Source organism: Chamaea fasciata, unplaced genomic scaffold, assembly GCF_029207755.1.
Source record: "Chamaea fasciata isolate MVZ Bird 193981 ecotype frontalis unplaced genomic scaffold, bChaFas1.0.hap1 SCAF_1, whole genome shotgun sequence".
In the NCBI taxonomy this organism is placed as follows: Eukaryota; Metazoa; Chordata; class Aves; order Passeriformes; family Sylviidae; genus Chamaea; species Chamaea fasciata.
In genome coordinates this window covers 50,307,761-50,335,215 of record NW_027094086.1, presented here as the reverse complement: position 1 = coordinate 50,335,215, position 27,455 = coordinate 50,307,761, and the positions used below count along the sequence as shown (strand labels likewise).

General features: G+C 40.0%; 1 protein-coding gene across 4 annotated transcripts in view; it reads left to right on the top strand.

Moving 5' to 3' along the window:
* The window catches only part of EPB41L3 (erythrocyte membrane protein band 4.1 like 3), a 97,320-nt gene that overhangs the window by 50,724 nt on the left and 19,141 nt on the right, over window positions 1-27,455 (top strand). For 3 of the 4 annotated variants that reach the window (XM_066183090.1, XM_066183109.1, XM_066183099.1), the window contains exons 4-12: window positions 4,573-4,677; window positions 6,941-6,983; window positions 9,708-9,783; window positions 11,349-11,567; window positions 11,870-11,957; window positions 15,439-15,591; window positions 17,623-17,720; window positions 19,175-19,350; window positions 21,449-21,669. In XM_066183090.1, the coding sequence (XP_066039187.1) occupies window positions 4,573-4,677; window positions 6,941-6,983; window positions 9,708-9,783; window positions 11,349-11,567; window positions 11,870-11,957; window positions 15,439-15,591; window positions 17,623-17,720; window positions 19,175-19,350; window positions 21,449-21,669 (1,179 nt within the window). The remainder of the gene's footprint in view (window positions 1-4,572; window positions 4,678-6,940; window positions 6,984-9,707; window positions 9,784-11,348; window positions 11,568-11,869; window positions 11,958-15,438; window positions 15,592-17,622; window positions 17,721-19,174; window positions 19,351-21,448; window positions 21,670-27,455) is intronic. The other variant, XM_066183118.1, reaches the window with a different exon arrangement.

The window sequence follows — 27,455 nt, the reverse complement described above, 5'->3', positions numbered from 1 at the left end:
AATGTGGTCGGTTGTACACATTTTTCACAACAAGAGACAAGGAGCACAAAGTGAAAGACAGTGAATTGCCATTTAAACAGAAGAAAAAATAAGATTCACTATGGGGGTGGCCCACACAGGCTGTGGAGTCTCCATTCATGGAGATACTCAAAACCCAAGTGAGCATGATCCTGACCAATCTGCTTTAGGTGGTTGCTTCTGGAGAAGGGAGGGTAGACTAGGCAACCTCCGGAGATGCACTCCAGCCTCAGCCAATCAGTGGTTCTGTGATTACTATACCATACATATTTTGTGGCTGAAGTGATAACAAAGGCTTGCATTTTTTCACTTTGATATATTTGCTTATTATAAGTACTTTACAGCTTATGGGTTTAATCATTATAAAAGAAAACCTTCTTATTTTTGTTCTGCATTAAGAAATACCGAATATTGTACCCAATGTTTGCCAATGAGAATAATGGACTTGATAATAATCTTGTTATCCAGGCAGAGGAAAGGTGGAAGTACTTGAATTTTTGAGCTCTTTGGTCTGTCTTCACACAATCTTGGTGTGGTGACCTTGTAACTGATGGGGGTATGGTGGAGGGATAGGGGCTGAAGAAGATGATGTGCAAAGATTTGAGAATGGTGCAGAAGCCAATTAGGTGACAAGAGAGCCTTTTGTGACCTTCAGCATCCCAAGGAGGGAGTAACTCAGCTTCAAAACTGAGAAGAAGCAGGTGAGAAGAGAGGCTGCTTCTCCTTGTGTGTGAGAATTGCTGGCAGGCACTGGTTTGCCAAGTTTGCTGCTGCTGGCTCCTTTCACTGGGAACTTTACCAGGAGGCTGTTTGTTCCCATTCCAGCTTCAAGAGAGAGCCCTGGCCTTTATAGACCTGCAGCGATGAGGCTGTGAAAAAATGTGATGTTTTTGCTCCCAGATCTTTGTGTTCATTTATACTGTTTAATCTGTGTGTCGTATTCCTTCTGTTTACTTGACTTCCCAGAGCTTAAGCAAAGCATCTTTTATCACATCTGCACATTTCATTTCATCCCACTCATGCCTGAAAAATATCTAAGAGTATTTCTAGTGGCTACTCTTGCCAGATTTACCTTTCAGATTTTTTTTTTTCTGTTTACAAAGTCAGTATTTTAGAGCATCAAGTCTTCTTTTATTATTTATTTTTAAACTTTTTTTTGACTGCTGAGAATTAACTGACATTTTTGGCATTAATCCATGATCCACAGTAACCAGCAGACTGTAAATCTTTCATTGTCTTAGACTTGCCACTCCAAAATAATGGAAAGCAAAGGTTTAGGATGGATTGAGGAGCTGTATGAACTTGTAAGTTGATCTTTCTCTCCTCCTCCCATTCTCTCCCTGCCAAAGCAATGATATCCTTGCCTTTCATGTCATGGTTATTTGGGCATGCAGCAAAATAAAAACAATTAACAAGGGCAAAAGAGGTCTGTTCAATTGCCTTAATTATATATTTCTAATTGAACCTCTTAATTTCCCATGAATTTATGCAGTAGCTTCCCTTCACTGTGTTTCTGTGCAATCATGTTTTAGAAACAGTGTGCCTGCTCACAACATATGGGTACAAAGTGGCACTGCTGCCTATTTGCAGGTGCATGAGGATTTCTCTTGCATTAGTGATGCCTTGGGGAGGCTGACCTGGAACAGAAACTGGACAGAGCTAGAGAATAAAGTGGATATTTATTGAAAGGCCTTTAAGGATAAAAATTGGGCAGTACAGGAGCCTGGCCAAGGCTACACTCAAGGTGGACTTAAAATGGTCACAAAGAAATGGACCGCTGGTCACGAGGTCTTACAGTTTTATAAGTTTCAAACCATTTGCATATTGGGGTTTAATTGTCCAATTACAGCTTCAGATTATGAAGTCCCGTCCTCCTTATTTTCTCTCTTCAGTCCACTGTTGTTTATGCTTTGGGTCTGAAAACCTGTGATGGTTGTCCTTGGTCCTTGGCAGGAAAAGGATTTTTGTTTACGTACTCTGTGAAGAGAGCTTACTAACACTTAATATGAGGCTGAGAACTACACCCCTAGGCAGCACAGAATCTGAAAAACATGAAAGCTAAAACTTAAGGCATCGATGGCCATTTCTGTAGGAAGAGAAGTGGTCTTGGCAAGGCTTTCCCTCAACTATCACCAGTTCTTACCTTGTGATGGTGAAGAGAAGACCCTGGCCAGGGTGGGCTGTCGGTTACATTTTGTGTTTCTCATGTCCTCTTGCACCACCAGCTGGGTTTCCCCATATCCCAATGCAGCAGGAATTTTGTGGAAAATCACTTAAGTACAACTTGGGTATCTTAATACAGGAGGAGGAAGAGGAGGTTATATTGCCATGAAAATTGTTCCAGATTGACATAGATACTCTCACTTGCTTGCAGTGTGTAGCCAAACAAGAAATACTGAGCACTGGGGGTTTTCTGGGCATTTGGTTTTTATTAGAGCACAGTCCTGCACAACTGTTTCCTGTAATTCCCTGTTAAAACACCATACCTTACAGCTGCTAGCTACTATTTCTCAAAACAGACATCTGTGTAGCTACATGGATTGCCCACATAAAACAGCTCCTGTGCTGGCCTTGAGTGACTCTTAAAATTAAGAGTGCACTGAAGTGCCACAATTCAAATACATGTAAATCGTGCACTGGCTCAGACATAGTGGTTTTCAAAGCTGGTGTCCTCTAGAGCTAACCTGCTTTTTTTTCTCTATTTGGTATAACTACTTAGTTTGTTAACAAGTAGGAGAGCAAGAAAAATGCAGCCTTGCTTGCTTACAGCAGAAATGTGACCATTTTGGCTTGAAGTTTCTGATTCCTCTCCACAGAGCAGTATTAAGATCTTTTTTATCCGCCTCTTTCTCTACAGAGAACACCAAGTATAAAACCACCAACCTCTTGTTACCTACTTTCAAGTTCGGGGCGTGAAGAATTAACTAAACATTTGTTTGACATTATAAAGGAGCCGGGGCGTATTTATGCTTCCTACTTACAGGGTGGAAAGCATGTGACATGCAGAACAAGGCCCTAGAGCTGTTTGCTCAAATAATGCTGGAAGGCATAGTAAATGAAGTTACAGGAATACATTTGTAAGCACTTCTGGTTTATTTTTCTCAGCTGGAGGACATTTTTTAGGCCATGCTTTCTCCATTGATAAAAATGTAAAGGATGTTTTCCAGTGTCCTTTCCAATATACCATTGGAATGCCAGTAAAAATACCAAATTAGACTATGCTTCACAACTCCCTCCGTCATCTCTTGCCATGTTTTCACTGGGTGTTAGGCAGCAACCCTCAGTTCTTTCCTTTTTTTTTTTTTCTTGGCCTGCTTACAACTTCTAAAACAGTTTGAGGCCAGCGTTGGGCTCCATGGGTTTATTGGCATAGCTGTGTCAGCTTGGATTTTGAGCTGCCCTCTCCCAGCCAAGGCTGCTGGGCTGGCAGCGCAGTCCAGGCGCAGCTCTGTTGGCAGAGGCAAGTAAATTTGGAGGTGGCATTCTCTGAACTTCTGTTCAACTGGCTGCATTGCCTTTGAAGCAAGTAGTGTATTTCCAGTCTGCTTCTAGTCATGTGTGTACTACAGATAAAGAAAATGCTGTGCTGACATCAACTAAAATATTTATGTATGCATGTGGTCAGAATAAAGTGGGGAGATTTTTTCCTTTAGCTGAGTTGCACTTTGGGAAGTAGACAGTGATGGAACAGAGTGATGAATATGGCCCAAATAATTTTGAATTGTTTATCGTAGATAATGCATATCAAAGTTGGCATGTGTAGGTTATAAAGAGGTTGTTTCTGTCTGTTTGGTTTTCTGGAGAATTTTTTTCTTAATTTCACATACAACACTGAGAACCAGATGACCAGAATTTTTACTGTCCAATGTGATAGATACTACAAAGCTTCTGCTAAGGGCTCTGGGTGTTGACAGTGAGAGGTCTTCTCATCTGACAGGCCAGCAGGGAAGAAGGTTAGTGGGGCACTGGAAAGCTGGTTTTTTTAATCCAGCTGCACTCCCAGTCAGATACTAGGCTCTTTGCATGTTTTCCATAGATGGCACAATTACATTTCCCTGTGCGTTAGACAAAAATGAAATCCTGAAATCAGTCCATACTGTTACCAAAGCAAAAAGTGTGTCCCTATTTGGTTTTCCCTCCAGTGGATTGCCCCCCCAGTCACAACTCTCGTAATCCATGATCAGGAATATTTTGTACTGCTATTTGTTGCTACTTGCACACAAAGAATTGTTTCAATTTGCAGAGGTATGACCTCATCATGCTCTTGAAATTGCAGTTTCTGAAAGACGGAAGAGATTTGCCTATTGGAAGTTGAAACATGATATGTATGACTTACTTGTAACTCTGCAAGAACACTTGAGGTTTTAGGGAAAGATTTGCTCCATTCAGCAGATTCCTCTGAAGCTCCAGGTCAATAGGTTGGAAAGATGAATGGGTTGCTTTGAATCATTTTGAGGTTACTGGTTTGACAGAAAAGGTGTTATTTAATGCTTATATTACTTTATTTTGCAAACTTAAGCATCTTTTTGTTTGTTTTCTGTTCATTTCCCACAGAAACGTTCCAGAGGTCAAGTGCTGTTTGACAAAGTGTGTGAGCATCTGAACCTTTTGGAAAAAGACTACTTTGGTCTAACATACAGAGACACAGAAAACCAAAAGGTAACCCACAAAACTGCAGGTGGCCTTTGGCATGTGAACATCTGAACTCCCCGAGACACTTCCCAGACAGCTGCAAACAATCCAGAAGTTGGTTTTATCTTCCTTGCCAAGTTCCATAGACATAGTTTGAGCAATTGTTTCTAGTGACTCTACTTCTCAAGAGCATCTCCTGTGTTTCCCTGGGTTCCCTCTCTTTCAGCTATTTATGACATGAAAGATATTAATCATGTAGCTGGTGTTCTTTCTAGTATGATTTATTCCTTCACTGTCATAGATGAAAGATTAACACTCATAGATATACTGCAAAACATATAATACTAAAATACAGCTAAATAATAGTGGTTGGGACACAGATAGGCAGGAGATGACTGACTGCTCTTGCTAACTGCTAAGATAAGGGAAGGCTCTAAGCCTTGACTTTATCTTAGCATTATTGTTGATTTGACTAAAGACATTAGTCTTCAGAAGCAGCTGGTAGCAATAGTAAATCACATTCTGCTGTCTTGCATCCCAACTTCAGTATGAAACAAGCTGTGTATTCCGAGTGCCAAGTATGATCTAATGTGCAGGTGTTGTGTACCTACATTGTTTGGGACATGGTACCGTCAAAGAGAGAGTATCAAAGGATAATTTGAATTACGTTATTTTGGCATTTTAATAAAAATATTTTGACAGAAACCAGTACAAAACTTCTTAACAATATGCACAGTAGCTCAGCAGAGCTCACCAGCTGAAGGTATTTTGTACTTCGTGTGGCATGAAAGGTCTTCCTTGATGGAGCTGTAGCTACTACTACTTTTTCAGCTGTTTGTGTCTTGTGGGAACAACAGTTGTGTTTGCTAGGCTTCCTTTTGATTCAAATATATATGATATGAAAGAAATCGGTCTTTTTGTTTCTTTTTTCCCCTTTCTTTACAGACTTCTTTGTTTCTAATTCAGAAAATCACCTAAGCAGATACTTAGTCTTTGCCAGTGCAAGATACTGCCTTAGCATGTGCTTAGTTTTGAGTTTTGAGGAAAGCTAGGCAGAAGTCTCAGTGCGTTTTCAGATAGGTATGCTTTCCTATGGGAGAGAGAATCATGGATTTGTTATTAACACATGGTTTAGAAGCACTCAACATTTATAGGTCACCAGTTACTTCACAGAGCTAAACAGTTAAAAGAAAAACTGCCTGCTGCCACTTTTATTGATCAATAACATGCATATTTTTAATGTCAAAGTACTTAGCAATTTAGCTCCATCCTCTGGCACAAAACTTCCAGCCAGACAACATAAGTGCTCACATCCCATGTCATCTTTGTAAACAGAAATCCTAATGCATCTTTAGTTTCTTGGTGCATAGTGTGCTTTTGTGCTCAGCAATAGCTGGTGATATTCAGGCTCTTGTTTTGCACCACAGAGCAGGTTTGGACAGCTGCAAACTGGTTGTTTTTGTTGGGGGGGGGGGGGATTGTTGTGTTCTGCTTGTTTGATATCTCTTTACTGTTTTATTGTCTCTCTGATACATTTGTTTATCTTTCTTTGGAGAAGGTGGAACTTTCCTGGGGAAAGTGAACTTTTTGTTCTGGGCTGTGACGCATTTTAAATATTAATTTGATTCTCTTAGAGGTCAAGACAGCAGAGGCACTGAGACCCCAAGCTGCTGTGTGCCTCCTTCAGAGGAATTTCATCTACTCCTTGGCATCCATGGAGTACTAACACATCACTGGGATAATTCTCCACCTCCTCAGCAGGGTTTTTGTCTTGCGTATTCACAGGGCTCTGCATGGTGTAGATGGAGGCAGAGGTGCTGTGGTTCTGCCTCTGTTTTCCCTGGAGACCCCCTCATGCCCAAGCTGCATTACAAACAGGGTAGTGTCCTACTCTTGGTTTGCTTATCCTCTAGCAAGTCTTTTCAGCCTTTCCAGGACTGGAGAAAAAAAAAATTGATCAAAAACACCTCTTTATAACAAGCTTGTAGAAATTTAGTTTTCCCAGAAGGTACTCCAGAAAAAGATCTCTGTTGGGTTCATTTTACCAATTCCTATTTTTGATTTATTTCAAATCATTTAGGCCCTCAGAGTCTGTGGAGGTTAATAAAAATCCTGTTTCTACCCAAGGCCACATCTTGAAAATTCGTGTTAGCCCTGTCTACTGCTGCTCCAAGGAGAAAGGGGTGGCAGAGCTTCACATGTTCTAGCTTTGACTCATAGCACTGCTTTAAAAATAATGTTTATTGTGTTTTCTAATTAAAATTGAAAAAAGGAAACATTTTCTTTGCAGAATTGGTTGGACCCTGCCAAGGAAATCAAGAAGCAGATCCGAAGTAAGTTTGTTCTCGTTGCCCCCTTCTACATGTCTCTCCATGGGGACAAAGCATATTTCACAGTCATCTGTTGTATCCTGTCCCAAGTCTTTAGCAAAGGAATTATGTACATCCCATAGATTTTTTACCCCATGATGATAGTGAGGCATTATTGATATTCGCAACACGTGAACTTGCATTGCTGAAAACAACTTGACATTTGCAGAGATGCAAAATCCTGAAGTTTGACATTAAGCAATGTAACCTTAGGGACTAGGGCATGTATATGAATAATTTCTTGCATTACTGATATTTATATCACATTCCAAAACACTGCTCATGCCCCATACTGAAATAATTTCCTGATATAAAATAGTACTCTATCTAAAATACCTTTCCTTTCTTCATTTCAGAAGGTTAATCTTTGCTCCTAAAATGACCTTTCAGCCAATTCTGATTCACATGAATCTTTTTAACAGCTCAATTGTTACAACTAGGTGTCTGCTACATTAGAAATTAAAAAATTTGTTAAAGGAAAACCTTTTTGAGATTGCTGGGCTCAAAACTTAACTTGCGTTTTTTTACTTCCCCTCATTTTTAAAAATTGACAAAAAGTTTACGTGTATGACTTCTGTGGGCAGAAAAACCTCAGTAATTCTTTTACTTTGCACATTTTCTAGATGACCTCTTCTAGCACTTGTTCTTCCACAGACAAATATATCTGGTAGTTCCCATTTGTTGGGTCAGGCCTGGCAAAGAAATCCCTTCCCTCTCCAAGATTACAAGGGTTAATTTACACTGGTGGGAAAATTTCCCCTTACTATGAGCAACTTCCCTTTTCTTCCAGTATTATGTTCATTACAAGTAAGTGATCTGCAATACAAAGTAATCAACATTTGCCTTTTTTAAATCTCTTGAAAGGATGGATCTGGAGAGGAAGGTGCTTTAGACCACAATGAGTTAGGTTACACAGATGGCCAATGCAAGTAAAACAGCTCAGCTCCCCACCACATATTTGAAATGCATTTAATATGTACCCAGGCCATTAAATAGACAATGAAGGGTTGTGACAGCAGGAAATTACCCAGGGCAGAAGAGTCTCATTCTGGACTTGAGGGAGTGGACAGTTGTATTTGCAGAAAATGACAGTAATAATTCACTTCCTCTGTACAATTCATCCCAGAAGTTTGGAACAGGCCAACAGTGGAAAAGTAGTGCTGTTACCCGTAATGCTTTCCAAAATAAATATATGTGGTAGTAGTCCTGCTAAATGCTGAATGAGTTGTACAACACGCGGACCGCACTGCTGGGACTTCATCCCAGTGGTTGAGAAAGGTGCTTGGTTCACACCCCGTTAGTTATAACCCACTAACTTGCACAGTGTTAGGTTTTATTCCAAACCTGTAAATACAGAGTGGAGGCTGCTTACTTCTCTATCTTAACCATCTGTGCTATTGTGATAGGATTTATCATAGGTTTGATTTCTTTTTTGTGCCAAGGAATAGGTTTACAGGCCATGGTCTCTTCCTTCTGTTGTGGAACCAGGTGTCACCTCTGGCTGCATTCCCACCTTGGGGCTGGTCTACTCTCTGGTGGGACCATGCCCCATCCTTGCTGCCAGCCAAATCTTCCTTTCACTGTCTTAAATGGCCCAGGAAAACGAAAGACTTCGTAGAATCAAGGACTCCAAAAGTCTTGCCAAGAGCTGAAGTCCTGATGGTGAAAATCAAACAACTTCTTAGAATTCTTAGAATCATTGAATCATCTGGATTGGATGGGACCTTAAAGATCACCTAATTTCAACCCCCGCCGTGGGCAGGGAACCTCCCACTAAACCAGGTTGCCCAAAGCCCCATCCAGCCTGACCTTGAACATTTGAGATTAGATGTGTGGAAGACCAAAGTGGATAGGCCTCCGCATGGGATAAAATTTCCTTGTTGCTTTTAAGAACAGTGTGGTTTGGGGTTTTGTTATTGCTTTTCATTTGTGTTCAAGTCACGTGCTAGTGTAAGCTAACCCTTTTTTGCAGAATAACTTCTATATTTATATACCATGTTCACCTCTTTCTTTTAAATCTTGGTATTATTTTTTTTACAACATTTAAAGCTAACACTCCAGAAATAATTTTGCTAACTCTGGAGATACAAACCAGTATCCATCCCATGGGTCAACTAAATTTAGTGAAATAATTAAATAAGAATTCCCCAGTGCTATGTACTTTTGCAGTCATACTTTCTGTTTGTCCTTGCAGTTTTGTCTGCACAATAATTTATGTCTGCTGAAGAAAGGAGCTATGTGCTGAGGCAGCACTCTGAGAGGATGCTGTGAGCTGCTTTGGGCAGCCAGGCCTCGGCACATCACCCTGCTCCAGAGCCCGTTCTTACTCTGGCTTGTGGTGTTTCCAGCTCCTCTGTATTTTAGGTTATTGGTTTTAAAGCTTGTACAGACTGTCTGCTGCTTACTTTCAGTAAACCTTGTTCTCAGACTGAGGGGTTTTTTTAGTATTAGTAATTAATTACTGCACACTCAGAGTCCTCACTTCAGATAGTCCTATTAAATAAGAAAAGAGCTGTAAAATCTAATCTAGTACAGTATCTTCAGTATGATGTGTGGGAAAAATATTTTAAAACTGTTCTTATTAATTGCTTGTCTGGGATATTTTTTAAGTTTGCTGGTGATTGAATAGCTTGAGCATTTCTGTTTGCACTTGTAGCATCCTTTCAGTCAATCTGTGCTCTTTTCCAGGTGGTGCTTGGCAGTTTGCATTTAATGTGAAATTCTACCCTCCAGACCCTGCCCAGCTATCTGAAGACATTACCAGGTGTTTTAAACATTAAATGCCTTTTTAGAAGTGGCTTAAAAGCTGTTCCTGGTAGAACTTACACTCTAATTATCCAAGAAAAGAAATGCTTTATATTCATTCCCACTGTCTCTCTTTTTCATGTGAGCTTATGGAAAATATGCAATACTTTGACAAAAAGGACAGTGTGAGCAGTGTCTATCCCCTGTGGTATGAACTATTTTGTATACTTTAAGCCTAAACTTCAGCTTTTTCAATACCTATATTCCTTAGAATATAGAATATATTCCTTAGAGTTGATTTTCATTTTCTCAAAGATACCTGATGCCCATTTTTGCCAGTTATTACTGTAAGTAAAATCATGACTATGAAAGGAAAGAAGTTAGATAATGTTGTGGTTTCATGACCATACTGAATGCAAAACAGAGCACTGTACCAGCCACTTGGGAAAGAAATAAACTCTTTCCCAGCTGAAACCAGGATAGATGAGAATAAACATGCATGTAAATTTTGTGTATCGTTTGACAAAATAAGTAATCAATGTGCATGGAATAGTGAATATAGTGGTCATGAATAGCTGCTCCCTGCTCTCCAAGTCACTCAGCTCTGCACTCTACACCTCTGCTCTCTGGTTTTGTATTCATACTGCAATCACAAAAAAAAAAAAAAAAAAAAAAAAAAAAAAAAAAAAGTAATACCTCACCTGATTTCCTCCTTGGAAGGAGGCACAGAAACTTTAGGCCATGATGAGTTTTTGTGCCATCAGCAAACTGTTTGCCAGCCTGTTGCAGCATTTTGCAACTTTTAAATATTTTTAACCTTCGCTGCTTTATGGACTACTTGTTGCTTTTAAGGTAGCATGAAGCCTTTGGCCTAGATCAGGGTCCCCTGTGGTAGGTACTGTGCAGAAAGACATTGTGCCAAGAGTTCACAATTGAACAGAGGACTTCCAAAGGAAAGGATTGCTTTATTCCTCTTCGGACTCTTAAATTTCCCCTGGGAACTCTGCCACCAAACCAATGCTTTTCACTTTTTTTTTTCTGTTTTCATCTGTCTGGTGAAACCTTGCACTGCACATTTCTGTGGTCTTAACAGCATTTATTGTTTAAATGTATTTTTGAGAAAGAACAGCATGTTGCTAAAGAGACGGCTTATGTTTTTTGAATGACTTGGAGTTCAGCTATTCTTAAATGAACAGTATATGAGGGTTTTAATTATTTTTTCTCCTTAAAGAATTACCAGGTAATTTTATATGTAAGTGATTTATGATAGAAATCTAGTATGTTCAATGGGTATTTCTTCATCTAGGTCACTAAACAAAGTAATAGTCTATTTTATTAAGACATCTCCATGCTTCTTTATAAAGATAAATTAGGTGTTCCTACTGATAAATTAAGCAAGAGCTTGGTGTTTTGGGGTTATTTTTACAAAATTATTATTGTCCTTGTAAATGGCTGGAAATCTCTGGGCTTGGCTGTCTGGAAATTCCTGTTGGAGCTGAGGCCTCTTTCCCATGCTTAGGTGGTACTTCTTTGGGGGCAGCGGTGGAGGAGCCCTGCCTGAGGTGCTTTGGTGCTCCCTTCTAGGTACTACCTCTGCTTGCAACTGAGAGATGACATCGTTTCGGGCCGGCTGCCCTGCTCGTTTGTCACACTGGCCCTGCTGGGCTCCTACACCGTGCAGTCAGAGCTTGGTGACTACGACCCCGACGAGTACGGCAGCGACTACATCAGCGAGTTCCGCTTTGCACCAAACCACACAAAAGAGCTGGAGGACAAAGTGATCGAGCTGCACAAGAGCCACAGGTAAGCAGAGGGCACCAGTGTGAGCTCTGGCCTGCTTCAGGTACTGTCTTGGAGATGTTAAATTCTGCAGTGGTGTACTTAATATTTTTTGGGCAAGACTCCTCCATGTGTCTTTGGACAGAGAAGAGCTTTGCAGCAGGTGAGTTAACAGGGTCTGCACCAGAGCTGTGGCTCTGCTAGGTACCCAGCTACCTAAGGGGTACCTATAGTTCTGACAGGCTGAAAATGTTTTCCAGCTGCTGGATTTTCTTTTGGATTCTGTTTCCTTAACATTTATGCTAGAACTGGTTACTTTTCCACAGGGGAATGACACCTGCAGAAGCTGAGATGCATTTCCTGGAGAACGCCAAAAAACTATCAATGTATGGAGTAGATCTCCATCATGCCAAGGTATGCAATTTAGTTCTTTCACTGACCATATGTCTTCTGTGGCATAGTGCTTGGATCTGCATGGACTCCCTGATTTTTTTTTCTTGTATTTTTGAGACAGGAATTTTGTGGCAGGAATCATGTGTCAACATGAGGAAAGGTGACTCATGAAATAAGTGTAAATATATCTTGTAACCATAACATAACTTATCCTATAGATTCAAAGAAGTTACACATCAACTTTCATGTTGATTAAATAATGCTGTCCTTGAGGAAAATACTGAATGGATGAGGTGATGAGGAAGGATTTTAGAAGCTGTCAAGAGAGTGGTCAATTTTCATGTGATTCAACTACATTTTCCAGTTTAATAAGGTCAACCATGTTATCTTAACTGGATAGCAGATAATTTCTATGCTGCAAAGGACTTTCAAGCAATTATTTAGCTGTGCTGGAAGCCTAATCAGATTGATGATAATGGGGAGACAGCAGCTTGTCTCTTTCCTGAAGTGTGGTTGTTGCAGTTGACAGGGAGGGCAGTAATTCTCCTGAAAACATTCTCCCATGATCAAATAGTTTCTCTAATCACCAGCAGGCTAAGCTATGAATAAAACATGGTCACTCTTACTGTGACTTGGGAGAGTCACTTGTTAGCCTTGTGTTGGTTGTCTGAGTTTTAGGTTGGGGGGTTTTTTCCAAATAAATAATTACTATTGTTTTCTTCACTCTTCAGAGTAAGACTAATGGATTTTAACATTTTTGAGGTTAGCAAACATCCTTGGCAAGTGAATATGGAACCAAAGAATTCTGCCCTGTGGAGAGAACTGCATTTTCTGTAAAGGTCAAATTATTGTGAGCCTCTTTTTTTGCTGCAGCAGATCCTTTCAAGAATTGAGATAAGTTTGCAGCTCTGATCTTGAAAGAGCCTGCAGCCGTGTCCCTGCGGCATTTTATAGGAGCTGTGCATGTGTGTTACAGAATTCAAGGGAATCTTTTGTGTTCTGTTAATTGCCTTCACTGAAAATGAAAAATCTGTGTACAGCTCAATGGGAAACATCTACCAGGAGGGATGCCACTGCCTTCTCTGCATCCTGCAGATATGCACACTGTCTTGAGGCACATTTGGAGCAGAGAGAAATGGATTGGCAAATATCACTTGATAACTTTTTTTCAGATGCAAAGAAATCAAAAAACCAGCAACTAAATGGATTACTGTTTTAAATAAGTTACAGGCTTTGTTACTGAAAATTTTACATAACGTAGCACTAAGGCCTAAGTATTTTTTCCGAATATTGGAGAAAAGCTGTGAAGATTAAGATGGGATATTATAAAACAACCATTTTATTTATTCTTTCCTGAAAAAGTATTAGTATCCTGGTTTGCTCTTCTTTTTTTTCATATCAGAAGAGTCAGAGCAAGAGAAGTTAGTAGAAAAGCTAATCTCTCTCCAAACTTCTGCTCTTTATTTTAAAGTGCAGTGATAACCAAGATGTGTCTGTCTGTGAGTTAAGAAACCCAACAGTCATCTTGAAAACCGAGCTAAAGGCAGGAAAAGTAGACTCTGCGTGAAAAGTCATGTTTAGTTTCAATTTGGTCTGCCAGTGAGATTTGATGGTGTCAGGCTAGGGGACAGGTATCTCTGTGCATGCCTTTTGGAAGTCGTGCCATGGCAAATGTCTCTATGTAAATGTCAATTCATTAAGGCTGTGCCAATATCTTTGGTGTTGGACAGATGTTGGACTCGCCAGCTCGCATTAAAACTAGTTCTCAGTTATCCAATGCAAGGCTGTGATGAAAAATATGTTCAAATAGATAGATTTGTCCTCTGGGCTGGCAGCATTATGAGGAAGTACCCCCCATTCATATGCAGAGCTAGAGGGATGTGCCTTGAACATAACAGCTAACAGATTTCTGCCCCATGCAACCACATGGCTCCTGAAAAAACAACTTCTTTTATTGAGATTTCATTTTACACTATTAGTATCACATTGGAAAACTGTCTCTGATACCAACAGGTAACAGAAGTCTTGAATAAACTTAGATCTGCAGCAAAGGTGGAGATAAGCGAAGAAGACATTTCTCAACAAGTTTTTGAGAAAGTGTATCAAAAAAGAAGCCCCTTGCAGGGGCTTCAGAACCTGAAGAAATGTGCCATGTATGAGCACACTTATATTTCAGGCATTCACCAGGCAGTGTGATTACTGCAATGAGACTTTGTTTTTCAGAATGTATTCTCTGTATTTGGATATTGCTCTTTGCTTAGGGAAGTGAAACAGAAGTACACTGAAAAAATTAGCTTTGTCTTTTCCGTAGTGTCTGATGGTGATACCACACAAGAGCTGTATTTAGAAAAAAAACTATATTTAAATGGTGATACCATCGTTGTTGGACCATATGTCCTCTATTGGTGTGGTTTGTAATTCTGGAGTGACTTCATGGCACTATTTCTATGTTGTGATTTTAAAACTTTTTTTTCATTTCAAGCTGTACCGTAGCTGTTTCATCATGACTGACCATGTGTGCCATTGTGTTGGTCTTGAAATGCAATCAGATTTTCACCAAGTGCCTAAAAGATAGCTGGCTGGGAAAACCAGAGGAAAATGATGAATTCATTTAATGATTATCATAGGGTGACTTCTTCATAGCTTCTGTGATTGGGTTTTTTTTCACTTTAGGTTATTTTATTACAATTTGTGAAGAACTCAGTTACTCTAAAGTGAATTCTTCTTTTCTCTATCAGGACTAGTACTTAGCTAAACAAAGAAACAGTGATAGAAGATAGTGAAGATTGGTTTTACACTATTTGAAGACTTCTAAAGGAAAAACAAATCTATGTTTCTTACTTTAAAAAAACACTTATTTATGGGTATGTTCTGATAAGATTGTGGACAGATCTTTTGTAGTGCTAATGTTTGAGCTACAGCCTCCTGTCAAGCATAGGTTATAGCACAGGCACAGTCATACACTTTTAAAAAGAATGGTTTCTGGTCCAAATGCCCAACTTTATGCCCACTGGGCATTTCAAAGCGAAAATACTGGGCAAAAGCATAAGAGCATTAAAGAAACTAGCAAACCTACTAAAGCCAAGATGAGCAAACTACAGAAGAGAAATCCGTCTAAGGATTCCCAAGGCTTAGTCATGGAGATGAGTGATACCAGGAGAAGTAAATTTGTACGCTGTCATACTTACTTTCAATCTGGTATTTATGCTAATAGCCCTTTTTTATTATGCTAATAAAACTTTGCTATATGATTGATCTAATTCTTTTAAAGACATCTAAAATTTCCCTCCTTCTTTTGGAGTCTTTGTAAAATATAAAGAAACATTGGAAAACCTCAGTTCCCTTCACCCTGCCCAACCTTACTATTATTTGCCTGAATGCATTCAGTGAGTAGGGTAGTGCTCAGAAATCAGGTCACTACAGCTGATGCATTAAAAAGACATAGCTCAGATAGGATGCAAGGATAGAAATACTCAATAAAGTGCATTGCTTGCTATTCCAGGATTCTGAAGGAGTGGAAATCATGCTAGGAGTCTGTGCAAGTGGACTCTTAATATATCGAGACAGACTCAGAATAAATAGATTTGCCTGGCCAAAGGTTTTGAAAATTTCTTACAAGAGAAACAACTTCTACATCAAAATCCGACCAGGGGAGGTAAGGGCATCCTGATTATCTTAAGTGAATGAACCTCTTGAAAAAAAACCATAAGTTTTTACTGATTTGTTGATTTGTTTTGTCTTATAAGCTTTTAACATTCCTCTCCATCTATATTTCCTAATTTATGCTGATTCTCTTAGGAAAGGTTACGTATATACTTCCTTTAAAATACGGGTAAAAAGCAACTTTGGTATTTTTCTGTTTACATCCATGAACTAATGTAAGGAATAAATATGGCCGTCTGCACATAAAAAGCTCATCCATATTATGACTACTTTGGGCATTTAAGTAGCATATTGCTTATTCATGGGGAGCTTGTTATCCTCCCTCATGTTGTACATGAAACTGGATTTATCTCACCCACTAAGAGATGTAGACAGGCCATACCAAACTTTACAAACATATCAGACCAGTATATTTACAGTATTTTGGGTAGCTGCACAATTAGCCCTCCCAGGCCCACAGGAGCTGCTGTTCTGGCTCTGGAGAAGGGGCTGTGAAACCTTGTACAGTGAGTGCCCTCTCGTGGCTCAGCCGGCTGTGAAGAAAATGCCGACCTCGCAGGCTGAGCATGCACTCACCCAGAAATCATGGACAGCATGGGATGGTTTGAGTTGGAAGGGACCTTAATGATCACCTAGTTCCAACTCCTCTGCCCTGGGCAGGGGTGCCATCCACTAGACCAGGTTGTTCAAAGCTCCATCCAGCCTGGCCTATAAGAAATTCTTAGGAAATTCAGGATCATCACAGGTGAAGGAGGATTTCCATTTCAAATGCTGGTACAATAATTGGCCTGTGACAGATGAAAACCTCATATCCATTTAGAGTGTGGAGCTGTATAGCAGGACAGAAACCACTTAGATGAGGACTGGCATTTCTCCTTTAATGCAGCCAATGTCTCTGGGACTGACTTCATCATTGACCAGGGAAACATGCTGGGGCTCCCCACCCCTGAGTCTTTTTTCAGTCCTAAACCAAAGTCCACAAACCCACGTGTCCTGCCCCTCAGCAGGCACAGTCTTAGTAACCAAATTTCCAGCCTTGAGTTTGATTTTAAAACCCCAAACAGTCACTGGCATTCTCAATGCCTGCGCTGAAGCTCTCTACCACTGCCACCCTGTTGAGCTCTGCTGGTCTTGGTACACAGTATCCTGTGACTAGGTCATAGTTCTGTGTGTAAAATAATCAATGCAGCCTCGGTCCAAATTACATTTGATGATAATGTGATTCACTATCCTACATCATCTTTATTATTTTGTTGTTTCCTGCCTTATTTCCCTGTCAGCTTCCGTAGTGATCCAGACTTCCTTACAAGTGCCCTTCTGTCTACCTTTCCCCATCACAGAAACTCTATTTTATCTACTCAGCTATCCACATGTAGCCATTAACATGTTACAGCCGATATAGCTGGCACAGCTTCTGCATCTGAAATAATTAAATTAACAGCACAATTTAAGAGTTCTCTTTGTATCTCTGGACAAGTCTTTTCCATTATCTGTCTAGCCTCATCCTCCTCAGATGAATTAGCTCTAACCACTGTGATTTACTAACAGTAGTGTTTCTCTGTAAATATCCTTAATCTAAGGGTGTGTGAGACAAAATCAGTCCCTGAGGACTGCTGCTCACCTCCAGCTATTACCAGGTTTCCCACTGTAGTTTAAACTGGTGAAAATAAATCAACAGTGTTAAAACACTTGAATGGTGTTTTCTCAGAAGCCTCCCAAGTCTTAACTGATCTCTTTGTTACTATAGGAAATAAAACATCACTGTCACCATAAGAAATATCTTGCTCATTACCAGTGTTTCCCCCAGAAATGTTCCTCAAAGGCTGCCATAGATTATCATTCACAGCTTCTTTCCCAGAATACTTTCTGTAGAATATGTATATGTGCAGTTGTATACATGAGCATATACATTCGCCCTTGCAATGAGGTGATACAGACGGAGGAAATGAAGATGAACCTGTGTACACTGTCTAAAAATAGATGCACAGCACCAAAAACATACTTATTCTTTTTTCCTACCTAGTTTGAGCAGTTTGAAAGCACTATTGGGTTTAAGTTGCCAAATCATCGTGCTGCAAAGCGCTTATGGAAAGTGTGTGTTGAACACCATACATTTTTCAGGTACGTGGATTTCTTTTCCTAAAGGCGTGATATAAAATGCAACAGAAAATATCAATTCTGTCAGCAGAGACAAAACCCTTCAAATCAAATTGTCTTTTTGATCATGAGGTACCTCTAAGCAGATAAAGGAAGGTTATTGCTTTTTCAAAATTTGAGATGTTGCACCCAAATTATTCATACTATTTCAGATAGACACTGCTTAAAATCGCCATATGGTCCAAATTAATCATTTTGCTTTATCTGTGCCACAATATTATCAGCTGCTATAATTAAAGAGATGAAGGACTCTGCTGCACTACTGCATATAAGCTTGCATAGGGAGAACAATTTATGTGGAAGATTGGTGGGGGATGTGGGTAAGAGTTTAAAAAAGAAGAGTATTTTTATTTAATTATATATGAAAGTGCAACAGCACTAGGCTGTGGTTTTTTTGGTCACTCAGAATACCCAACCCATAGCTGTAATTTTAGGATTACTAAGGAGGTTTTTTGGTTTTTTTGGTGGGGTTTTTTTTTGGTTTGGTTTTTTTGGGGGGTTTTTTGGGTTGGGTTTTTTTTTTTTTTTTTTTTGGTTGTTGTTGTTGTTTGGGGTTTTTTTGGTTTTTTTAATTCTAAGAAGAACTGAGAAAAGTTTGGGATAGTGAAGTAAGTGCTGTAATTAGTTAGCACTAAGATAGTCATTAAATAGATGCTTAACAAGAGAAATCCAGAAGGGTGAGGTTTTCTACAGCTGGAAAGAGTGTCCAGTGCTTAAGAACCCCCTCTGGGGAATGTTTGCTGAAGAGTACTGAAGAATTTCCCTCCTTTCTTAAAACTGTTGCTTCAGGCTGTCTGTACATCCATATCAAATGCAGTCTTAGCAGCAAAAGACTGATAGAGAAATGGAGTGTGCATTTTTGGGGTATTTTCTAATTTTTAATGAAAAATCAATGTCTGAAACGTAGACTCCATAACAGGAAAATGGCTTCTTCAGCCAGCTACCATGCATATTATACAGAGGGTGGGAGAGCTCTAACCTGAAAAATGTCTACACCCCTGTGAATGAATACTGCCTGTCATTCACTGGAAATCAGTTCTGACCCTGTCCTCAGCATAACATCGCCATGTTACATTTGAAGAGATACATCTGCATTTCAGCCCAGTCAGGGCCTCTGGTACAAGGAACTCCTTACTTTTAATTTTGGTGTTCATAGAATAGTAAATCTGATTTTCAAGCATGAAGGAACTGAGTGATTCTTGCCCATTTGGAAGAACTCAGATCTTCAAGTGCTTTAGCTAAGTGGTTTTGTCATGCTGTATGAGAGGCATCCTTTGATTCCGTTTTAGCTACAGACCGGTGAGGCACAGGTTACGGATGGAGAGTGATACCCCACAGTCGTCTTCTCTCCTCAGCAGAAACAGTGGACTGATTTTGGAGGACGGGGAATAACAGGTGCACTGCTTGGTGTGTTTTAGGCTCCTGCTGCCCGAAGCACCTCCAAAGAAGTTCCTCACGTTGGGCTCCAAGTTTCGCTACAGCGGCCGGACACAGGCCCAGACAAGAAGAGCCAGTGCCCTCATAGACCGTCCTGCACCTTACTTTGAGCGCTCCTCTAGTAAACGTTACACCATGTCTCGCAGCTTAGATGGGGGTAAGGTCCTCAAAACTGACCTTGTCAAAAATTGTTATCACAGTGGTCACGGCTTTACATTAGGTATAAACCTCATCATCTCCTCTCATTGAGATTTGGCTGAGTGGAGGCTGTGAGCACCTGCCTGTTCACTGCAGGGGTAGAGGAGGATACAGAGAGATTCCTTGCTAAATGTGCTGCTGTGGTCCTTACAAAGTGTTTGGCTGGAGGATGTCCTTTGGAGCCCACTTTTCACAGAGCCTCCGTCTTTGGCCTTATATCTGCTTTCCTGATTTGGAGAAGTATGAGATGGACCTGCCTGCCCAAAAAAGTCAGGCTTCAACACTTTTTCGGGGCTTCCATGAGAGACTGTTTGGGTTTTGGTTGAATCTGAGATTTTCTCCTGGGTAGGTTTTTCACTTAAGTTTGTTACAATGCAGAAATTATTAATTATTATCCTTGAGTAATAACACTTGATTCCAATTACCACATAGCCTGCTCCAATGAGTACTAAGAGACCTTTTTCATACATTTTTTTGAAGGTATGAAATGGAGAGTAACATACGTGGGTTAAGGGTACATCCTTCCTCTCTTTATCCTTGGTTCATGGAGGTCATGGTTCTGCTGCTGACTTTGATTAAATCAGTGTGTAGTTCAGAGTATCAGCTACTTCCATCAGCTATAACTGTTGTCAGATGTTGAGTAAAAAGTGGTTTTAGTTTTGTAGTTCATTTTTGCAGAAAAAAAAAAAAAGCTGAGACTAAACTCAGGTTCGTTACGGGTTTAAAAAAAGGTGAATTCTCTTACAGAATATCACAAATTGCAATGAGTATAGTTGTGGTGGAGATGGGGAGAAGCTTTGATTTGAAAGTACAAGTGACAAGCCTTTTTCTCTCCCTCTAAAGGTGCTGCTTGTCATTAATTATTTTGGAATCTTCTAATTCTGATGTGCTTCTTGCTCGTTACCAAGCAACTGGTGACCTGATTGCTGTGCATGTGTTTCAAAGCAGAAATTATCCTTCTGCATTATTTTGTTTGTTATATCTAAACAAGATGTCTCCCTCTACTCCCTTTGCTTTCTCCTGCCTCCTAAACTTAATCCCAAGAGACAAGATACCTGAAGTGCTTTATGCAGCATTTCTTAGACTCTGCAAGGTTTTTATGATGCTAATTTGCCTAAGTGCAAATGGGGGAAAGAGGTTTTTTAAATCAATGCTTATGATCTCTTCACTGGCATTGTTGCTATAATGAAGATGTGTCTGTAACATTCCGCATTGTGCTTACATTGTGGCTGAGACTTTGTCATTTGTTCCAGATGCGAGTTTATAAATTGGAATAATCCAATTGGTTTAGAAATTAGTTACCCAGTAGTCAAGAGCAGAGTCTGGGCATATGTTACAATTTTGATTACATTCTAACTCTAAAGGTACTATTTCTTTCAAAATAACTTTTATATCTTTAAATCAGATTAATTATTGAACACTTGCATCCTAAAATATTCTGGTTGGGTCCACTGAGCTGAATGTCATCACTTCCCAGAATTTTTTAGGATAATGAGCTCACCTAATAGGCAGACTTTAGCACTCAATAATACAAAGATCACATTTCTTTTTTCTAAGGTATTATGCCTGTGTTATATCAATATTGTCATTTTCTGTAATGCAGCATGTTACTAAATCTGCATTTGATCTGCATTTTTATATTCTGACAGATTTTAAAAAAAGTCTCTTCCACCCCCATGGCTGATGTCATAGCTGGTTCTCCTTATGTTTCCTGCCTGATAACTGTGGCAATGTGTTGCTTTTTTTCATCTGGTGTTTTACTACAGTAGTAATTTTAATGGCTTGCTAACATTTAACAACTGTGTAATGCACACATTAGCTACAGTAATGTGTGTATACACATCCATAATATATGTGTATGCATATAAAAGCTATGAGCTTCTTTTCAAGTAAACAGTTTATTTAAATGTATGCACATGCTTCTCGTTTCCTGAAACATGACATAGTTGTGTTTTCAGAATTATCTCAAATGTTTTTCTAAGCCAGCTTTTTTAATTTTATGCAGCTTCTCAGCAAAAGCTATTTCAGATTTTCCCTCTTTAAATATTTGCTTTTAGCATCAGTGAATGAAAACCATGAAATGTACATGAAGGATTCTGTGTCTGCTGCAGAGGTTGGTACTGGCCAGTACGCCACAACAAAGGGCATCTCTCAGACCAACTTGATAACCACTGTGACTCCAGAGAAAAAGACAGAAGAGGACAAAGATGATGAAGAGGGCAAAAAGAAGAGAGCAGAGGAAGTCACCCCGATTTCAGCAATACGCCATGACACCAAGGTACAATTTTCAGGGTTTTGTATTAAACAGGGCTGCCTGGAAAGTGCTTGGAGAAACACAGAATTTTTAGGGAGGGGGGGACAAAGAGGAAATAAAATTAGTTCTGTGAAAGGAAATATATGGTGTTTATATACATGTATTGAATCAGTGTTTTTGTAGTCCTTTCAGTTTTTGTATGATGATGTTGTAAAAGTAAGTTCCTGCCTTGGGCTGTTTTTTGAAAAATGTTTAACAGTCAGAATGATGTTTTTCATACAGCATTCAACAGCTCTTTAGGAAATGCCCAGATGTGGCCTGGCGATGCATGTTTGTTCTTCTGGTTTTTGGTCATATTTCGACTTTAGTGTGGCCATCCTGTTTTTTTTATCTTGACAAGGCAACAAAATAGTTCTGTATTCTTGTATGTAGCTCTGTGTTTTAAACTATTCCTCTTATGCTTCTCATAACACTGTTTCCTTGAATGAATATCAGTGGGCATTTTTTCTCCATTAACTTCTGGATATTAATCTCCTGCTATAAGTGAATTATTTTTCTGGCTTAAAAAAGCATTTGCTTCACTTGTTTGAAGTTTGTGTTGAAGAAAGCAGTTTTTATTCATGGTTCTCTCCTCAATTGTTAAATTTGAGTAATCCCTCATCATCTTCAATCCCACCACCAGCACACACACATAGACACATGGTTGTGCATAATATCTACTGAGATATTAATATCGGATAAAGCAAACAGGAGGCTGGAGAAAATAGTGAGTAGAGATTGACAGCGAAGAGAAATATGGTAGAATAACATTCAGAAAGTGTACTGTGGAATGCACTTGCTTAACAAGTAAGATTTACCCTTATCTTTTAGGAAGGAAAAACCTTGGTGTATATATTTACATCCACAGAACTTTCAAGTATGCAAATGTTAGAACCTGAACTTTTAGCTTTATCATATAAGGCCAATGATGAGCTACATAATGAAAAGATCAAGTCCTCAAAAATGAGTCTCAGTTAAGGTACTGAAAGCCAGAAACAAATTGAGTTACTGAAAATTGCGAATGAGAAATGGTTTTCTTTTGAAAGTGCGTGCTGTAATTGTAGCATTTAAAGGATAATCTCTACAAAATTTAACTGAGTTCCTCTTAAAACTCCATTAGTTTCCACGTGGAGAAGAAAATTATGAAAATCAAATATGTCGAAAACATCCAATAGAGCTAGTTCTGTTCCAAGTGTTTGTTAATTTAAGTCAATGGCAGGATCAGTTGCGGGATCTGGCTATTCCTTATATATGGCTAGAAATACTCAAAGATATTTTAGGAGACTAATTTGATGGAACTTAAATATGTACAAATTATTGAATTAAGCTCCCACTCAAGAGAACAGTTCTGTTTAAACCGTCATTAATAGAGTTTCAGTTCTGTAATCCTACAGAGATCTCAGTCCTGCTTCCACATGGACCTACTAACATATTTTTCTGCCATCATAAAGAGAATGTCTCAAGAAACACAAAACAAGCTTGAAATCAAATCCCTTTTTGAGGGCATATAAATGTTTTAGATATGTTTTCAGCTTTTTCATTAAGACATTTTGTCTTTGTTTTATCCATGTGTATGGAAGTACCAGAAGTTATTCTAAATATTAACACTGTAAAGATGTCAGTAAGTAAATAGTTTGTATTAGAAAAGAATACATTTACTCTGGATTTTTATCTTTACAATATAAAGAGAAGTTGTATTTGTGTGTGTGTTTAGCTCACACAGAAACCTGTGAGTCCATCAGCATTAAATTTTGACTTGAGCTTACTGCATTAAACCCATAAAGACGTTTGTAAGTGGTTTGAAGCTAGGCTTGGTTCTGGTTGCTTGGGAATACAGATTCCTTGAACTGATAGATTGTTAGAGAGGAGAGAAAGGGAAATATTAAAGAGGAAGGAGAGCAGTTCCTCCGTGTAATTACCTGTCTTAAGTCTCATTCCTACCATTAATATACGTGGTAAAGTCCGGGCTTAGTAACAACCTGTGTCTAAAACTTGGATCTGCTTTTTGTCTCCAGTTCAACACCAGCTTGAACTGGAGGTAAATGCTTTGTGGCTTTAAAGTCATTTTGCTTTTGGGAGCCTGGAGTGAAAATGACATGGTTATTATAGCTGCTTGGGGAGATGCACTATGGATGGAGCAGCTCAGGCACTTAGGGTTTGGTCACGGATCTGGTGGACACTTCAGCTATGTGCACCTGGTGGATTTTGGCAAAAACATCTCTGATCCATCAGTGTTGAGGCAGATGTGTTGTACTGGGGTATGCATTTTGGTGGTGACAGTGATCTTTGTCCTTCCAAAGAGCAGTGGCGTCTGCTTGCAGGGAGCATGTGAAATGACAGTCACCATTTCTGCTGAATCACTTCCCTCCTCCTACCAATTTTTTGTCCTCAAATGACCTGAAAGGCTGGTTGAATGCCCTACAAGTGGCATATCAAAGCGAATCCTGCTTGTCTGTAGCCAGTATTTTTGGCATTGTGGTAAAACTGGTAGCAAAAGCATCAGGGGGCATTTTTGCCTCTTCACTGTGGCTAAAGGGTCATATTTTGATTATGAGAAGATGTGGCTATGCGAGGCAAGGACCTCTCTCTATTCAGTCCTCCTTCAGATCCCCAGTGAGAGATGGTGGGGTCTGCTGAGCCACAAGACTCAGCTCCCTTCTTTCAGTGTACAGCAGAAGAGGTGGCAGCGTGGAGGGACTGGCAGGGTGCATGGCTGGGAGGGGCTGAGCCCCCAGCGCTGCCTGCTTGGGCTCACAATGAGCAGAGGTGTAGGCAGGACTGTGGGGATGCCAAACAGGGGCCAATGGAGGGAGCTGGCTGCTGGGATAGCTGTCAAGCTGGTTTTTTCCATCAGGAGCAGCTGATCAATGGATTTCTGCTCCCCACACCAAACCACAATCTGTTTTAATTTGGTTTAGGGCCTAGATTTTTTTTTTTTTTAATATTGCAGTGGAGGAATTTAAAGTCCTTGGAGTCTTAATCGTTATTACTGAAGTTGTCCAAGGCATACATGGGAAGCATCTGGCCCCCACTGGGTCTCCTTCTGACTGCAAGAACGCCATTACAAGTAGTCCTGGTATTAGAAATATGTTTCCTTCTTTGTTGCTCTCCATGTCATGTTTGAAAACTCTACGATTGGAAGCCAATCTTGCAGTAAGTAGAAATTGGCAGCACCTGAAACTCCCCATGTGGCCATGGAGAGTTTTATGTAAATCCTGCGCTGCAGAGGACTAGACAAATGTTGAATCGAGAAGTTGCCTTTTGTAAGCTTGAAGCGTGATTCACTAATACCTGTGGTGTGTGGCGTGGGAACATGCACCGTTCGATTCAGTGGAAAGCTGTGGTGTTAAAATACTGTTTATAATTATATATATATATATTATATATTATTTATCATCACGGAAGAAAATTAACTAATTACAGTTTTCTTTTTGTCCTTTTGCTTTTGCGCCTTGTTTGCTGCTCTTTCTCTGTCACCAGCCATCTTTGCTTGGCACTGACTCCCACCACTCCTCGCCATCCTCTCAGCCTGGCCCCCATGTATCTTCAGCAAAGCTTCGCAGGAGATGCAAGGAGAGCACTCGGACAAAGTCCTTAGGCTGTGAGGCCCCCAAAGAGAGCACTCCAAAGCACAGCCAGTCGGAGCCAGACTCTGACAGAAAGGGGCGAGTTTGCTCCGCCGAGCAAGACATGGCTTTTGGCTACAAGCAAAAAGCTGGCAGAGGCGGAACGCTGTTTTCCTTCTCCTTGCAACTTCCAGAGTCATTTCCTTCCCTCCTGGATGACGATGGCTACCTGTCGCTCCCTAACCTCTCCGAAACCAACCTCCTGCCTGCCAGTGTGCAGCACTACCTCCCCATCCGCTCTCCCTCCCTTGTGCCTTGCTTCCTCTTCATTTTTTTCTTTCTGCTCTCTGCCTCTTTCTCAGTGCCATACGCCCTCACTCTCTCCTTTCCTCTGGCTATGTGCCTCTGCTACCTGGAGCCCAAGGCGGCCTCCTTGAGTGCCTCACTTGCCAATGACCTGAGTGACAGTTCAGAGGAAGAGGTGTGTACCTCGGCATCGAACACACTCTTTTTCGTGTTCAGTGCTTCAGTCCTAACCAGTGTTAGATTGCTGCAATAGTGGTCCTACTTTCAGAGCCTCATTTCTGTCTGTGCTGATATGTTAGAAGGGGTTTTTTTTTGGTTTGGGGATTGTTGTTTTTTGGTTTGGTTTTGGTTTTTCTTTCTTCTTCTTCTTTTTTATTTTTTTCTCATGCTGGGAGTACAGCTTGGAGCCCAGGGTTAGGCACAACACTGTGTGGAAGAGGCTTGGTTTGAACTGTGTCAGCTGGTGCAAAGTGACTTGCACTAGATGATAAGACCTTTTTCGTCCCTCTATCAGTTTATACTAGGGTTAGAATAGTTATTTAAATGGTGGGTATTAAGTATAATTTTCTGCATAATTACTGAAGCATGCAAATATATGCATATATATCTACATTTATTTATATGACTAGCTACCTAACAATGATAAGCACCCTCACCAACTTCAATATGTTCGAAGTCCAGATGGACTCAGCTTTTTGCAAAAGTCTATCAGCTGTAGCTGAACCCCAGAAGAGGCTTTCTGGTCCAGCAAAACCTGGATCTCAGTTTTCAGCCTTGATCCCATCTCTGCTGCAGATTAAATTGTTTTCCCATGGTTAAATTCAACATAGTGAGGGGTCAGATTGGGACAGCTGTTCTGCAGCTGTTGCAGGAACATGCCATGTGGGCTGTCTTGACATTTGCAGTGTTAGATTAGTGCTGCCAAAACTGATGCCTCAGGCCACCAGGGTCATCACGGGCAGATGAACCAGCTGCAGTAGGAGTCTGCAGTGGTTCTGGGTACTGTGGATATGATGGTATATCCAAAAGTAGGAAAGGAATCTGCTTAAGTAACAGAGTAACTGGCATCTCAGTTTTTGCTGGAGCCTGATTATTCTTTGTTGACAGAATAAAATAATGAGTTCAGGTTTTCCTTGATTTTCTACAATTTTGCTTTGTATATAACAACAAAAAAAACACCTCAGATCAGGTAACTGCAGACCAGTGGCCCTGTAAAAAGCGACCTTGGCCACTTGTCGATAGTCCATTGCAGTAGCTCTTTTCAATAAACCAGCTTGAACATTGTCATCTGCTGTTGTTGGTTTTGTAAGACTTGGTGCAGGATTTCATTTCATTTTTATAGAAAGCCAAAAGTCACATCAATTTGCCTTGTAAAAACATTGGTTTTAGATGCTTTTGGCTCTGTGATGCCTTACAACTAAAAGATAATGTGCAGTTTCTGATCAAAGGCATCCAAAATGCTGCTGCCTCATTTCTTGTCCTCATTTTGAGGCAGCATTTAGGTCTCAATTTGCATTAGCTCTGCACTTGGATTGATCTAATAGCAATAACAGCATTAATATAGTTCCAGCTCTAGAGGCAATAATGAGGCAGGGTTTACGTAATACATTATTCTGTTCCTCTTTCAGAAATGAGCACTTCTTTTTGTTAGTAAAGTTAGGAAGTATTGAGCATAAAAACATCAAAAATATGCTTTTTAGTATTGCTCTTTTATGAGGGTGATTACTCTGGCAGTGCTTCCTGGCAGACAACACAGACTTGTGCCTAATCCACGGGGTATTTCTTGTTCAAAATATTGCATGAAAGTGAATATGTTTTAAACTCGGGCATGTCTGCATTACATTGACAAAACAAATCACAGCAATTACGATCACAAGGTAGGAGAGGTGCAGCCACAGC